General features: G+C 32.3%; 2 protein-coding genes across 2 annotated transcripts in view; one reads left to right on the top strand and one right to left on the bottom strand.

The window, feature by feature from the left end:
• LOC134692650 (ubiquinone biosynthesis protein COQ4 homolog, mitochondrial-like) overlaps positions 1-14,703 on the top strand; it is a 99,061-nt gene extending 84,358 nt beyond the window's left edge. The window contains exons 2-7 of the mRNA XM_063553110.1: positions 9,211-9,327; positions 10,749-10,889; positions 11,978-12,074; positions 12,734-12,836; positions 13,680-13,903; positions 14,522-14,703. Coding sequence (XP_063409180.1) covers positions 9,216-9,327; positions 10,749-10,889; positions 11,978-12,074; positions 12,734-12,836; positions 13,680-13,903; positions 14,522-14,678 — 834 coding nt within the window. The 5' untranslated portion in view covers positions 9,211-9,215 and the 3' untranslated portion in view covers positions 14,679-14,703. The remainder of the gene's footprint in view (positions 1-9,210; positions 9,328-10,748; positions 10,890-11,977; positions 12,075-12,733; positions 12,837-13,679; positions 13,904-14,521) is intronic.
• On the bottom strand, positions 7,943-9,165 carry LOC134692652 (DNL-type zinc finger protein-like). Its single transcript, XM_063553111.1, has 2 exons — positions 8,641-9,165; positions 7,943-8,086 (listed from the first exon to the last, which is right to left on the bottom strand). Exons 1-2 carry the CDS (start codon positions 9,099-9,101, stop codon positions 7,981-7,983), a joined length of 567 nt encoding a protein of 188 aa, XP_063409181.1. The 5' UTR covers positions 9,102-9,165; the 3' UTR covers positions 7,943-7,980.
• Positions 14,704-15,563: the final 860 nt, after the last annotated feature.

Below are 15,563 nucleotides of genomic sequence, written 5' to 3'. Positions count from 1 at the left end.
AAGGCATTTTAAATCTCATTTATGAAAGACTACCGTATCCGGCCACGTATAATGCGCATATTTATGGACAAAAAGATTATATTGAGCTTCATTATGTCTAATTCATGCAGAATGTGGTATGACAAGATATTTAGTAGAATAATTTATCAATTTTAAATAAGAGAGCAAATGTGTCATCACTAAAACATGTTGTATGATGTCTCAATAAATTTATTCAAATTTTTCAATCCATATCAAGAAATTTTAAGAATTTTAATCTTGACTTTAGAGGCTTCCAACATTTCTTTTACTTATCTAAATACTTATATATTAGATGTAACATGCAATGATTTGTCACCAAAACCATTATTGTGTTGATCATATTTGATTCAAGTGGCCAATTCTATGTGTACCAATTCCATGTATATTTTTACAGCAATTCTGATCTTTCACTCTGCTCTCATAGATTTGCTTGTTTCATTGTGTAAGATCTATCAGTGGCGGATCCAGCCATTTGAAATAAAAGGGGGGGGGGGGGGGGGTCCCAACCCAGATCAAAGGTGGGGTTACAACTATATGTCCCCATTCAAATGCATTTATCATCCAAAAAAAGGGGGGTTCCAACCCCTGGAACCATCCCCCTGAATCTGCCACTGTCAATATACAATTCTCAAAAGGGGTCATGTTTGGTTACCATTAAACATTTTAAAATTTGTAATCTAAAGTTACAGTAACATTCTAAATGATTGATTGATAAAAAATTATGTGAACGGTCATTTAAGCTTGACTACTCCTAGTATATTTTCAGATCAAATACACTGCCCAACAAACAAATCTAACAGAGCAGATAGAAAAATCAGATTTTGGTTTAATTGATCATTCCAGATTCTTTAGAAATTTTTTTTGGAAAAAAAATTGCTCAAGTCAACCAGCAGGATTCAAATGATTCTATCTCTCAGTACAACTGGAGTAAATTTGGTTTCAATAGGTGTGGGTTTCTTTACATAACTCTTGTAGAGATCTGAATAAAATAGACCTCGTGTAAAAATAAAGTTCAATAGATAAATCATTTACGATGCAAAGGCTTTGTTTTCCAACTAAACACATGGATGCCATATTTTGTCACTTATATGTATTTAAACAATCGTAAAAAAAAAATTCTAAAATAATCTCTCATTCATCTTGTAAAATCTCTTTATTTTTTTTTGTGATGCACATATCTTTTTACAGGAAACACGTTGACCGTAACTTTTAATCTATATTGCAAACCCTGACGAATATTTCTTACAAAGGATTGACCACATGTTCTTTTGAAAATAGTAGATAATTAACTTATGTATTTTTTCTTAACCTGTATGTTTAACTTTTAGTGCTCACTTTTGTGCAATAATTTTTTGAAGTCTTTGTTTATATTGTCTTTTTGTAATTTTAATATGCAATAATTTTTAAACTGTATAAATTTTACCAACAAATCAAAATACAACTAAGTAGATAGTTCCTTCAAAAGCAATGCAAGTCTGAAGAGGCCATTTTGTTAAACAAATATGAATACATTAAAATATGTGCGACGTTTAAAAATTAAGTTGTGGTCGATAAATTTGAATAGGAATACTATAAAATGTATAAGTGAAATTAAACCAGTAAAATTCATAATTCCGGTTAATAAGATTATTTATGAAAATTTACTTTTTAACTGGAATTCGACTCTAAACATTTTCAAAACCAATAAATATTGTAAAACTTGAATTTTTCAGACTTGCATGTTTTACTGAGATTTATATACCAGAACATGTAGCTATTAAACTCCTAATGATATTTTGAGAAAATGAAAATACTCAATAAATTATATTTTTATCATAGGGTTAAGATATTTGTCTATATTATAAATATAGCTTAGAGATTTTTAAGTAAGTATATGTCCTGTGATCTTTTATTCTTTTTTTAAAATATTATTATATTAGAATAAAGGCATTTCTGCTATAATGCTTCCTCCTCTATCTACAGTTTAATTTTTCAATTAAAAATTTGCTGACAATGAAACTATCAATATTTTGAAAGTCAAAGAAAAAAATATTTTTGATTAGTTATATATTTTATCATTTTTTTACAAACAGAAAATGTGAATTCATTTGCAGTCTTTTTTAGAAAAAAACCCACCCAAAAATCTTCCTCATATGATTCAGATAAACATTATTTAACTTTAAATTTTAATGATTCTATCATGGAACATGAACATATAGTAATTCACGTAAAAATATTCTCTTTTTTTTATTCCACTCTAGGTTGATTACAAAGGTTTTAATTGATTGCCAATTATTTTAAATATTTTTGTTAACTTTTTACGGCCAAAACATTCCACTACCCAAATGAGACCAAACTCTGTTGAACTTTTTTAATCAACCACTGATTAGTATTTTGACCCAAAAAAACAATTTTGGGCATTAAAATCAGAGATTGATATGGCAAGGTATATAAATTTTATACATTTTCTGTATAGAAATTATTGTTGCATATTTTCATTCTGCGGTGTAAAGCCTGTATTTGTTTTATTGTACAGATTTAGGTTATTATAGATTGTGTATGTACATTAGTATATCTAATGGTGGATGTAGGATAAGAATTTTTATCTTAGATGACCTGACGTCAGCATTGTAATAATTGAAAGATAGAATAGGTGTACATTAGATTTCTTAGAAAGAAAAAGTTAAGCTTTATTCGATGTTGTGACATAAATGAGGGGGATGACATGCTTAAGGGATGAGATAAAAAAGAAGGAAAAGTAGTTGAAAATGGGGGGGGGGAGGGTGGTGGATGGCAAATGAATGCCAGTGTGTCATCCCCCTCATAAACTCAAAGCAGGGACAATGATTTTGTTGACAGTCCTGTATTGACGAATTTTTTTTAAGATGCCAAAATTTGGGCATTTGAGGTCACCAAAAACCTACCGGTATTCAATCGACAGTTTAGATGTTGCTTCATTTGAACAGGATCTGCTAAAGATCTGAATACAAAATTTTTTCAAAATCAAAATCATAAAAATCATTTATTCCATTTTCATTGCATCAGCCATTATAAATGTTATATTTGTACAAAATAACAGAAATCAGGATTATTTCAGGACCTTTACTTTTAAGTAATTTTACTAAATTGCTGTACTATAACAAAGTGCTTTCTTTACACTTCTTCTGCAGGAGCCGAATCCAGCCATTTTAAAAGGGGGGTTCCCAACCCAGGACAAAGGGGTGGTGTTCCAGCTATATGTCCCCATTCAAATTCATTGATCGTCCAAAACAAGGGTGGATTCCAACCCCTGGAACCCCCCTGGATCCGCCAATGTTCTGTATTTTCTAGTTCAAATTATAAGTTTATTTCCTTGATCAGTTTTTTACATGCTTAATCTGAGACTGATGAGATTCTATAATTTTATTGGTAACAAAATTGATCCAAAGTTAAATATTAGATAAATTATACTTCACTCAGGCATTTAATTTGTTCATATGAACTATGGATATGTCCCTTTATTTATGTGGCTCCAAGATGGAACTTACAGGAGAAATCAGGAGACCTTGCCATCAGTGATGTCTCAAAAGGACCCTTTACATTTGTGACAGGATTACTTCCCTTTTATAAGTACTTCCTTAGACCAACTGCTTATGGCTTACTTAAAGTACATTGTAGTCCTGTCACACTTTTATTTGTTGGAACTTAACCTTGTGACCTAAGAAGGATACCCTTCAAGCCGCATTTATGCATTTTTACTTAATGTGTAAAGGAAGGTTGTATTTTGAAGAAAGGCATTTCCCAAGTCTCACAGCCTCTTCAGATTTATCAGTCTGAAACATGCTATCAATTGACTCTCTGACCCAACATAACACATTATATATGCATTCAGTTTTATTTGTAGAATTTAGACGCATTATTTTTACTTTCATGATTAATTATGTTCTGTGAACAGAATATTTTTTTACATTTATCGTATTCCTGTCTTTTTTGAGTTTATCCTGAATAATCCTGCATTCTTTTGGAGAGTTATCATACTTTGAATCATGGATACTAATTGTATGAACTTAAAACAGGAAGTGTGTGTTGTTTCATCATCTTTGTCTTTTAAATGTTTGTATTTCAGATATCATATATGTATGTTATTGTTGTCTATGTATTAATTGTTTATCTACTTAAATTTAAACATTTTCCCCACCTTTTATCCTTGACTGAAAAATAGTGTAAATCAATTTTCTACAAACTATTTTGACTTGATTAGTAGATTCAATCTTGATAATCAAGAGATAAAAATTTTATACGATTACAAATAAAAACATAAATTTATCAATGGGGAGTAAAATTATATAATAATTAATAATTATAAGCATTGGTTGTTGATTAAGCTACAATTTTGGACAAAGGAAGATAACTCCAATTTTTTAAGATGACTTTAACAATGACATCATTTATTGTTTTAGAACAGATGTTAGATTCCTGTACCTTGCAAAAGTATAAAATCATTTTGTGACTTGAATATCAGAGCATATATTGTATTGATAATTACTGGATATATTCCTGGATAGGATGCATAGAACATTATGATCAATTAATGCACTATATTTTGTGTTACTCAAAGGTAGTGATAAATCTTGGAAGATTTCCATATCAAGTCAGTATCATAGGGTTTTGATCGCATTATATGCAATCTTAACCTAAAAATAACTAATTTTTCAGTCAAGGATTTTGGTGTAGTTTTACAGAATTGAATTTTCCTTTTCACTTATAATACTTGTTGTTTTCACAAATTTTGTGGATTCCACTGGTTTTAAAAGTATTTGGTGCAATATATATGATCTCAATATGTGTTCAATATATTTTTTTTTCCAGATCTCATAAAACTTTATCTGTAAATCTTTAAATATCTGATACCTTGAGGTAGTAAAAAAGTTTTAAAAGTTATAATAAATGTAAAGGGACATACATGAGTTGAACATGTATTCCTTTTTAAATTTTGGCAACATTATTTAGGTATTATTCAGACTTATTTATTAATTACATGAAATTAAATTGAACATATATTCATTTTTTTTAAAACAAGATTTATTAAAAGATACTTATCATTTACTCCTTGTACTTATTTATTTTTGTTTTGATAATAAATGGTGTTTTCATTTCATCAAGTCTTTTTCATTTATCTATTTTAAGAAGATACGTGTTATGGACTTTGTCCATTGTTGGAGGCCTTTCTGTGACCTACAGTTGCTGATTCCTGTTTCATTTGGTCTCTTGTGTAGAGATGTCTCATTGGCAATCATACCACATCTTCTTATTTTTACATGATCTTTAGTAGGTTTGGTATACTGTAAATTCAGAAATTATTGCGAATAATGCGACAGAGTTGTAAACGCAATAATTAAAACTCGCATTTTGTAATATCTTTACTGAATAAAACATGTCTTTTCCCAAAATCGTAAAAATTAAAATCGCATTTAAGTTGAAATTGACAAAATCGCAATAATAAATGCATGCAATAATTTCTGAATTTACAGTAATCATTTCTAAATGTATAGTTAGCTAGATTATGGAGCAGAGCTATGATTTGAAAATCATTATTTATGAATGTTCAATGTCTATGGCAAATATGACATACATTTTCAGGACAAAAGATGTGCATATAATATATCCATTCTATACTAGACTGTCTAAAAGAGTGACGAAATATACCAAAGGGACAGTCAAACTCATAAATTGAAAATAAACTGACAACACCATGGCTAAAACTGAAAAAGACACAGAGACAATTCATAGTACACATGGCACAACATAGAAAACTAAAGAATAAACAACATGAACCCCACCAAAAACAAGGGGTGATCTCAGATGCTCCGGAAGGGTAAGCAGATTCAGCAGATCCTGCTCCACATGTGGCACCCGTCGTGTTGCTTCTGTGATAACAAATCCGATAAATAGTCTAATTCGGTAGGTCACATTCATGAAAGGGAATGGGTTTGTAGTTATGACATAAGGAACATATCCGATCTAAATCTCCAAGAGAAAGAAGAGTTGTCATCATATCAAACACATAGTTCTGACTGCGCCAACCCCTCTTAGCTCCTCCTACTCAACTGTCATCATATCAAATACATAGTTCTGACTGCGCCAACCCCTCTTAGCTCCTCCTACTCAACTGTCATCATATCAAACACATAGTTCTGACTGTGCCAACCCCTCTTAGCTCCTCCTACTCAACTGTCATCATATCAAACACATAGTTCTGACTGCGCCAACCCCTCTTAGCTCCTCCTACTCATCTGTCATCATATCAAACACATAGTTCTGACTGTGCAAACCCCTCTTAGCTCCTTCTTCTCATCTGTTATAATTTCAAACACATAGTTCTGACTGCGCCAACTCCTCTTAGCTCCTCCTACTCAACTGTCATCATATCAAACATAGTTCTGACTGCGCCAACCCCTCTTAGCTCCTCCTACTCAACTGTCATCAAATCAAACACATAGTTCTGACTGCGCCAACCCCTCTTAGCTCCTACTCAACTCATCATATCAAACACATAGTTCTGACTGCGCCAATCCCTCTTAGCTCCTCCTACTCAACTGTCATCATATCAAACACATAGTTCTGACTGTGCCAACCCCTCTTAGCTCCTCCTACTCAACTGTCATCATATCAAACACATAAACACATAGTTCTGACTGCGCCAACCCCTCTTTGCTCCTCCCACTCAACTGTCATCATATCAAACACATAGTTCTGACTGCGCCAACCCCTCTTAGCTCCTCCTACTCAACTGTCATCATATCAAACACATAAACACATAGTTCTGACTGCGCCAACCCCTCTTAGCTCCTCCTACTCAACTGTCATCATATCAAACACATAAACACATAGTTCTGACTGCGCCAACCCCTCTTTGCTCCTCCTACTCATCTGTCATCATATCAAACACATAGTTCTGACTGTGCCAACCCCTCTTAGCTCCTCCTACTCAACTGTCATCATATCAAACACATAAACACATAGTTCTGACTGCGCCAACTCCTCCTACTCAACTCATTAATATGCTAACTGGAGAAGGAGCAAGTTTTTGATTTGACCAAACGAAAGATCTTACCATCTTAGTCCTACAGTACTTGAGAAAATTTGACATTTACCAATGGACCATGAAAATGAGGTCAAGCTCAGACTAACCCTATTAGACTTTTACATCTTACAAACATTCAAAATTATAGTACATGTATCTGAGGAAAAGGACCTGAAGATGAACACTTAACCTTGATCATTGATCTATGAAATGAGACCAAGGTCAAATAAACCCTGTAGACAGGCAAAAGACCTTCCAAGGATACCATATACCAAATATAGTTAATCCATTACTTATAAAAACAAGAAATACAAGTCATAAAAAACTACTGAACCATGAAAAAAGTCAAGGAAAATGGACAGATGTCAGAAATAAACATTGTTACATACGGTACTGCTATACAAGATAAGAATCATTCAGCTCTTTAACAGTTGAGATGTGAAGCTTTATACAAATAGGTTAATGCAAGTGGCATTGATGCCATATAAGCATTCCTATGTCATCTAATCTCAGATGACAAAATCTGTAGATATACATTAACAATCCATATGTACATGATGAATGTGTGCATGTTGTGCAGGATCGTTGATACATAAAAATGGAATGTTCACAATGGATAAATGGTCAGAAGTTTTTGTTCTTGTCCTTTTACATTTGAAGATGTTTGTATCTCTTTGGTAATTTTTTTCTTTTTATTAAACTAGTGTATGGATTAGTAATGTGATTAATACTAAGGGATACTCTGTGATTAGATTACAGGACGTCTCAGGAACCAGATTTTCCAGCTGTGTTTGATTTCATTCTCTTTGGTGGGTTGTTGTTTCTTTGACACATTCACTGTTTCTATTCACAAATTTAGACATGTACTGATAAAACATATTTGTTTAAAAAATTTATTTGATTCCAAACATAAACAATTAAGAATCATTATTTTTATCTGTTTTAGGAATCAGTTCCATTCCACCATCAAGCACAACTTTCTTCACAGTTTCTCCTTTTTCAGCCAAAATTTCTTCAATAGTCCTGAAAAAGAAATCACAACCAGAGAGTTAAATGCTTATATCGGTGGACAGCCATTTTATGGGATTTGAAGCAATAGACACGAAAATTCATTATATTATATTTGAAAGATTATTTGACTAAACTAATTAAATTATGTGTCCCCATTCAAATGCATTACTAGTAAAAAAGAAAGAGAAGGGAGGTCCAACACCCAGACCCACTGGATCCTTTACTGGCATATATGTATTTGTAAAAAGAGTAGTCTTAATCTTAATTTCAAGTTGATGATTAATTTTTTTATTATTTTGTGGGGGTCTCATCCTGAACTGTTATTGTTTTATAGTGAGAATCATGTATCCCACTTCGTGTTGCCATATGCATGATAGCGCATGTGTTTTCCAGTGTCCTGCCAGAATTTCTTTTTCCATTTTCACACTTCTTGATTGGACTTAATTCATGTATCACGCTTAAAAAAATGGGCCAATCTGGCTTCACACTTAGACCTCTTTTGAGAATGGGTCATATGCACTTACATGTAGATAGAAAAAAAATAAACAAATAAACAAATGTTTTACCTTCCTTTGAAATCTTGAAACCAGCCAAGATGATCAGCAATCAAGTGATTACTTTTACATTCTTTACAAGTGACAATAACAACCCCCTTTTCATAAGCTTGTTTAGAAAATGTTTCTTGGTTTTTTGTTCCACAAACTTTACATTTGTAAGCCATGAGCAGTGTTCCTTTAATTTTTCCTAGTGTCTGATTTGATTGTGTTTGTCCTTCATCCTCTTGTTCACTACAGTAATATCTCGGTGAATTCAATATCCTATTATGGAAAAAGTTTCCAATATATCTGCCATCTACAAATTGTTTTTTGAAGGTGTTGCTACCTTGCAAACTTGTTTGAATACCACTTTTCAAACTAAAAGTTCTTAAAATTCTGTTGCATTTGTTGTTACACATATAAGTTGTCCGATTTGCCTCCTTAATAGCTGCATGTCTTAAATAGTTTAAGGATATTCTTACAGGATTCATAATAACTGTACTTTCATTTTAATATTTAGCCAAAAACACATGCAACATCCGGTTCTATGAGCATGCGCAGAATATGCAGACATACAAAGTGAAAGTAGAAAAGGGCAACAAATTATGACATCTAGCTTGACATTTACAAGGTGCAGGGTTTTACAGTTGACACATCGAAGCTGTCGACTTGTTAGTCAGACATGTAGTATTGGAACATCAAGCAATCATGCGCCAGGTACTTTAAAACTACTTTTCATTACAAAAACGTTTTTCAATCAAAATCATAATTTAAAGGTTTATACTTCAGTGTAAACCAAAGCATAAGTTGAAGCTGTGTATTTCTCTTTGACCAATTCTGAAAATTTTGGTTATAAAGATCTAAAGCATTCATATGCATACTGTTCAGTATGTGAATAAGACCGCAGGAGTTTGAAATAATATAAAAAACTTGACTATCACAGTAGAGCTTCTCTCGCTCTCTTCGAATAAAGCTCTACTGTGATAGTGGAGATTGTTATATTATTACCCCCTTATTGATAGGATTTCAAACTCGTCCTGTGATGAGACCTTTGGTTTTCCTAACTAAAAATAAAAATTGCTAGCCTACCGCTAGGTATATAGATATTTTCTTACCATCAGTGTCATCAGAATCCTGCGATTTATTCAAAATCTCATTTCCTCCTTGGGTTGTTTCAGCAGCATCAGTCCAGGCCTTAAAGCCTTGATGACAAAGATGAACAAAATTAGTTTGATTCCCAGGCCCCTGGATGAAAATTTCAGGGACTGAATTTTAGGCTCTCCCTCGACACCATTTGCGAGTATGGTCTTGAGGAAACGATGATAGTCTGTCGGAAGGGGATGATAAAGGGCTGACCTGTGTTAAGAGAGAGCCACATCTTTTGCACATTAATTAAAGACAACATTGAAGATGTTGAAAAAGAGCAGGCTAATGCCGCTACAAGGCAGCACTCACACCCGCAAAGTGGAAAGGGATTAATATAAGTTGCAAACCTTGTTTCCCAGTCCACTATAAAAAATATGTTTAAACTAGTGAACTCAATCTAAAAAAAATTAGAAGGAAGGGAAGTCATGATCAGTAACACACACCAAATCCATGGCAGTATAATAAGTTCCTTAATTGTGGCTATTATTTGGCAGAAGCAGAAACAAGGTACTTAAAATTATAAAACCTGAACTGTTTGTTTTTAACAGTTTTATTAGATAGACATATATTAAAAAATGTGGCAAACAAATTCCACAGGTTTAAACATTTTAATATGAGGCACCAACCTTCGCTCTTACTTGAAACAATAATGAAACTTTGCAACATAGAAAGACACACTATAAAATATCATTTGAAATAGCTTGATTGACTCAATCTAAAAAGACATATTAACACAAGTGAACATTACAATGTAAGAATAAATTTGATATATGACCATGATGACACAATGTAAATACAAAATCAATAAATTAAGGGGTGAATAAATAAAGGCAACAGAAGTACAACACTTTGAGACACTGTACAAATAAGTAATTTTAAATGATAATACCAAAATCTAGTCATATATTTACTTTTACTGACATTTGTACTTTCTTTTAAATAAGCAGTATCTACATTTAGTTTTTTTTTCATTTGGCATTTGTTAATTGTAGAAGAGGAACAAGAACCGGATGAAGAAAGAACCCTGCAGTATGATGATCTTTACCCTGGACACATCCCTACAACATTATTCCAGAAAGTTCTTTTATCAGCTGGATCAGCTGCAATGTCTTTATATGATCCAAGAAGAGATGGTAAGAAACGTGCCATTGGTTAGTTTAAAAAAAAAACTAGTAAAATTTTAGTCTGCCTTTTCAAAATCCTAGTAGTCAGCACTTCTGTGTTGACTTGAATTATTATTGATAATCAGATATGGTCATATCTATAAATTGACTGTTTACAAAACTTTTGTACCTCAGGAATAGATTACCTTAGCTGTCTTTGGCAAAACGTTTAGGAATTTTGGTGCTTATTGCTCTTCAACTTTGTATTTTATTTGGTCTAACCTCTTTGGATTCGAACGTCACTGATTAGTCCTTTTAGACGAAATGTACGTCTGGCGTAAATACAAAAATACAACCTACTTTAAGTTTGAGCTCCAACTAAACATTTTAGAGGATTTATTTAAGTTTGTTCTCATACCAACATATCACTCAGTAAAATTTAAATTTTAATCTTTTCTATCAAAAGCATATATACCTCTAATATCTAAAACTCTCTTATAACGAAGAAAAAAACTCAGAATTGTTTTAAACTCCTCAATGTTTATATGTATGTTAGAAAGAAAACAATGCTTTCTTCATCATTACCAAAACACTGAAAGTTCTGTTGGAACATGAAACATCAATTTTAATTTTTTTATTAAATATTTGTCAATTAGGACTCCATGAAAGATTTATGATTTTCTCATAGATTTTCCAACCTATTTTGAGTTTGAGCTCCTACAATAACATTTTTAGAGGATTTATTTAAGTTTGTTCTTCATAAACTTTAACAAACATGTCAGAAGATTTAAATTTCATTTTTTTCTATCAAAAGCATATCTCTAATATCTATAACTCGCCATTGTTTATATATATGCCATTTGTATGATAGAAGGAAAACAATGCTCTCTTCATGAGCAACAAAATGCTGAAAGTTCTGTTGGAACATGAAACATCAATTTTAATATGATAATATATTTTTTTTTATTTATTTAAAATTCATGCATCTATTGTGATAAGTACTGTGTTTAATGGTGGTATTACACCTGATTTAAAATAGGGGATTTGTGCTAAAACATCAAATAGATTGATCTGACTATCAAGTAGCTATCTTCTAAAACTAATGTTTGTCATTTCAGATATGATATCCACTCTAGGGGAGACCACAGGATATTTTGCTCTGAAGAAAATGAAACAGAAAATGTTGGAAGATCCTGTTGGCAGACAAATTATTGAGTAAGAGTCTAACAAATATCGATAATTTTAACAACAAATATGCCATGTAATCTGATTGATTGCTTGATAGTGTTTAATGCCACTTTAAGTTATATTTGATAAATTCTGAGGCCATTTTTTGTTTGTTCAGGAAGCCAGGGTGCCTGGAGAGACCTAATCAACCGTCAACTACTTACTGAATTTTTCTCATTGTTGATGGCTGTATCTTGACTTATTCTATAGCAGTTAAATTTTATGTCATTTGGTCTGTTGTTTCATTGGCTATCTATCATACCACAACTTCTTATTTTTATATTCAGCAGAAAATTTGAAAGCATTGTTGAATGCAACTGCCACTACACATCCAATATGTATCAGAGTTTGCAAACCAAATGATATATGAGGGGGGATTGACCCTTTCGGGATCCGGGAATCCTTTTTTTCGGATTTCGGGACGTCGGGATTTACTTTATTTAAATTCGGGACCTCGGGATTTCGTTTTTTTAAGTCCGGGATTTTGGGATCAGGACCTCTCCTATCCCCCCTCATATATATACATGAACAAATCTAGGCAAAAAAAAATAACAAATAAAAGAGCGAACACAAAATATAGAGATTGATAGACATGGTAATCTCTTTTTATTAGAGTTTTATTTGCTTTCTTTTCAAATATATTTCAGGGAAGAGCCAGAAATTAATACATCCACTTTATCTATAGATTACTTAGGGAGTTTATCAGAGGAAACTTTTGGTAAAAAATACTGGAATTTTCTCAGTAAAAATGTAAGTAATAACATTTTACATTTTGACCTAAATTCCTTTCTCTCAAATGATTCCCAGTCAAAATTAGTTCTGAATGTCTTATTTTATCTGAAATATGTCCTGATCTCTGTGCAGACAGTTAAGACTAGGCCTCGGGTCAATACAAATTTTGAGTACAATTATGGTGCTTACACTCAGAATTGAACCAATGTAAATACTGGATTTGGTGTGTCTAGCACAGACTTTGTTCTTGAGTACTAAGTTAATTGTTAGGAAAGAGAGCCTAGGTCAGTCATTTCTTCATAATTATAGTTACATCTAATTTCAAGAGGACTTCATGACTTTGTCAAGCTGCAATAAATAAAATACACACAAAAAAAATAGTGATTTTATCATAATTTATTACATTGGTTGCAATGAATTTCCCAGTTACATAAAAATCGATAATTTCACATGTGAAATAAACGTGGTTATTTCACTCTCTGACATCATACAACTATAGGCGTTGTCTAGTCGTTGATAACTGTGGATAAAAAAATTGTGAATGCAAGTTCCTTACATGTTTCACAAAATTTCTTTAAAAATAGCCCTTTGCTAGTGTAATAAAAAGAATAACTAATTAAAGAATTCAGATGTCGAAAAATATTCAACTCGTGACCGAACAACACTGATAATTAACTCATGCGCGCATTCGTGAATTAATGTGTTGTTCGGTCACTCGTTGAATATTTTTCTCTATTTGAATTCTTCAATTAGTTATTCTATAAATGATAGCATTTTGCATGTCTCTTATCTTAATCAAGGAGGATTTAGGAATCCAACTTGAAATGTTTAACTAAAAATAGAAATCTATTTTTATTTTAGGGTTTCTCCCCTGATGCAAGACTTCCTGTACATTTTGTAGATGATCCAGAATTAAAATATGTTATGTTACGATATAGACAGACACATGATTTATTTCACTCTGTACTGGGAATGCCTCCTCATATGTTAGGAGAAGTAGCGGTGAAATGGGTGGAAGCTATTCAAACAGGACTTCCCATGTGTGCACTAGGGGCATTTTTTGGACCTCTGAGATTAGGGCCCGTGTAAGTGGAATATTATACTTGATGTTACAAAACATTGAGAATTTCAGAAAAACATCAAGAAAAATTCAATTTAAAACAAAATATGTCACTCATTTAAAGAAGTTGCTGCTGAAATTGAAATGAAATATTTACCAGAATAAGCTCGCTCACTTCTTCCAAATGATGTGTTTAACAATATTATAGTAAGTAACAGCCAAGTTTTAAATTAAGAATATGGAAATGGGGAATATGTCAAATAGACAATAGCCCTTCCGTAGAGCAGATAACAGCCAAGGACCACCAATGGTCTTCAACACAGGGAGAAATCACGCACCTGAAAGTGGTCCTCAGCTGGCCCGAAGTATAATTGTGTACTAGTTCAGTGAAAATGACATCACAAAACATATAAATGAACTAAAATTTAAAAAACATATAAGACTAACAAAGGCCAGAGGCTCCTAACTTAGGACAGGCTCAAAAATGCATGTTTTGTGAAATCTCAATTCTCCCCCTATAACTCGAGCCATGTATTCTTTTGTATGAATCAATTGTTATAAGTATCAAAATTTCATTATTTTTTTTGCAAAATTTGCACATCATTTTACAGAAATAATCAATTAGATATTTTTTTAATTTCAGTAATAAACAGCAGTATTTGAGCACATACTTACCCTGGGCCATCAGATGTGGAACTAATTCCAAGTTTTTGATGGCTGTATATTGGGAGAAACATTGGGAACAAAATCTGACAGATTTACGAAAGGAACTAAATATAGAACCAGCTCCTGTACTTTAAGAAAACAAATAAATATTTAGTGCTATAGTGGTTATGTACTGTGATATTCCAACTATGATGACGTAAGGATTTTCCTCTGTCTGAAATCTGTCATCTTAATATTTTTATGCTCAGCTAGGGGCATAATATTTTTTCGGCTTGTGAATCCGTCTGTCCGTCTGTTTGTCTGCCTGTCCCACTTGAGGTTAAAAAATGTTGTTAAGGAAGTTATTGATGAAGTTGAAGTCCACTCAACTTGAGAGTTATTAGTATCAATGTTTCCTTTATGGTATTTCTTATTTTAATACCAAATTACGGCTTTAACCTCATTTTTACGGTTCACTTAACATATATTATGATAGTGCGAATGAGGTATCTGTGTACTATGGACACAAACTTTGTTTTTTTCTTTTCTTCCCTGAAATGGTTCTTTTTCTTTCTCATCAGCTCTTTAAAATACAAGATATTCAATATTTATTAGCCCTGCTAAACCAAACCTTTTTTGTTTTGTGAGTTATCTCCCTGTATCATGTTTGTCTATTGATCATGTCTCCTCTGTACACAAAATTATTTGTCAACAAAAGTACTTTAAGGTGGTACCCAACACTTTCACTAAAATTAATTTGGCTCGTTTAATTTTCATAAAATTTTGTCAAAGTATTTACTCTGACACTTTAACATAAATATAAAAATTAAAAAAATTTGAACCAACCGTTGTCAGAAAAATTACACTGGTTATATAGCAATTTCACAAACACCAATTGTGATCATTGAGAAGCTTAATATTCCTTTTACAACACAACATAATTAAAACGTTAAGCCAACTTTACAGAGTTATCTCCCTGTAGTGTTAGGTACTACCTTAATAAACTGTTGAGTTATCCTCAGGATGTTCTGGTTGATTTT

Source organism: Mytilus trossulus, chromosome 12 (genome assembly GCF_036588685.1).
Source record: "Mytilus trossulus isolate FHL-02 chromosome 12, PNRI_Mtr1.1.1.hap1, whole genome shotgun sequence".
NCBI classification, from domain to species: domain Eukaryota; kingdom Metazoa; phylum Mollusca; class Bivalvia; order Mytilida; family Mytilidae; genus Mytilus; species Mytilus trossulus.
The sequence above is the reverse complement of the archived record's forward strand: the minus strand, read 5'-3'. Positions and strand labels throughout refer to the sequence as shown.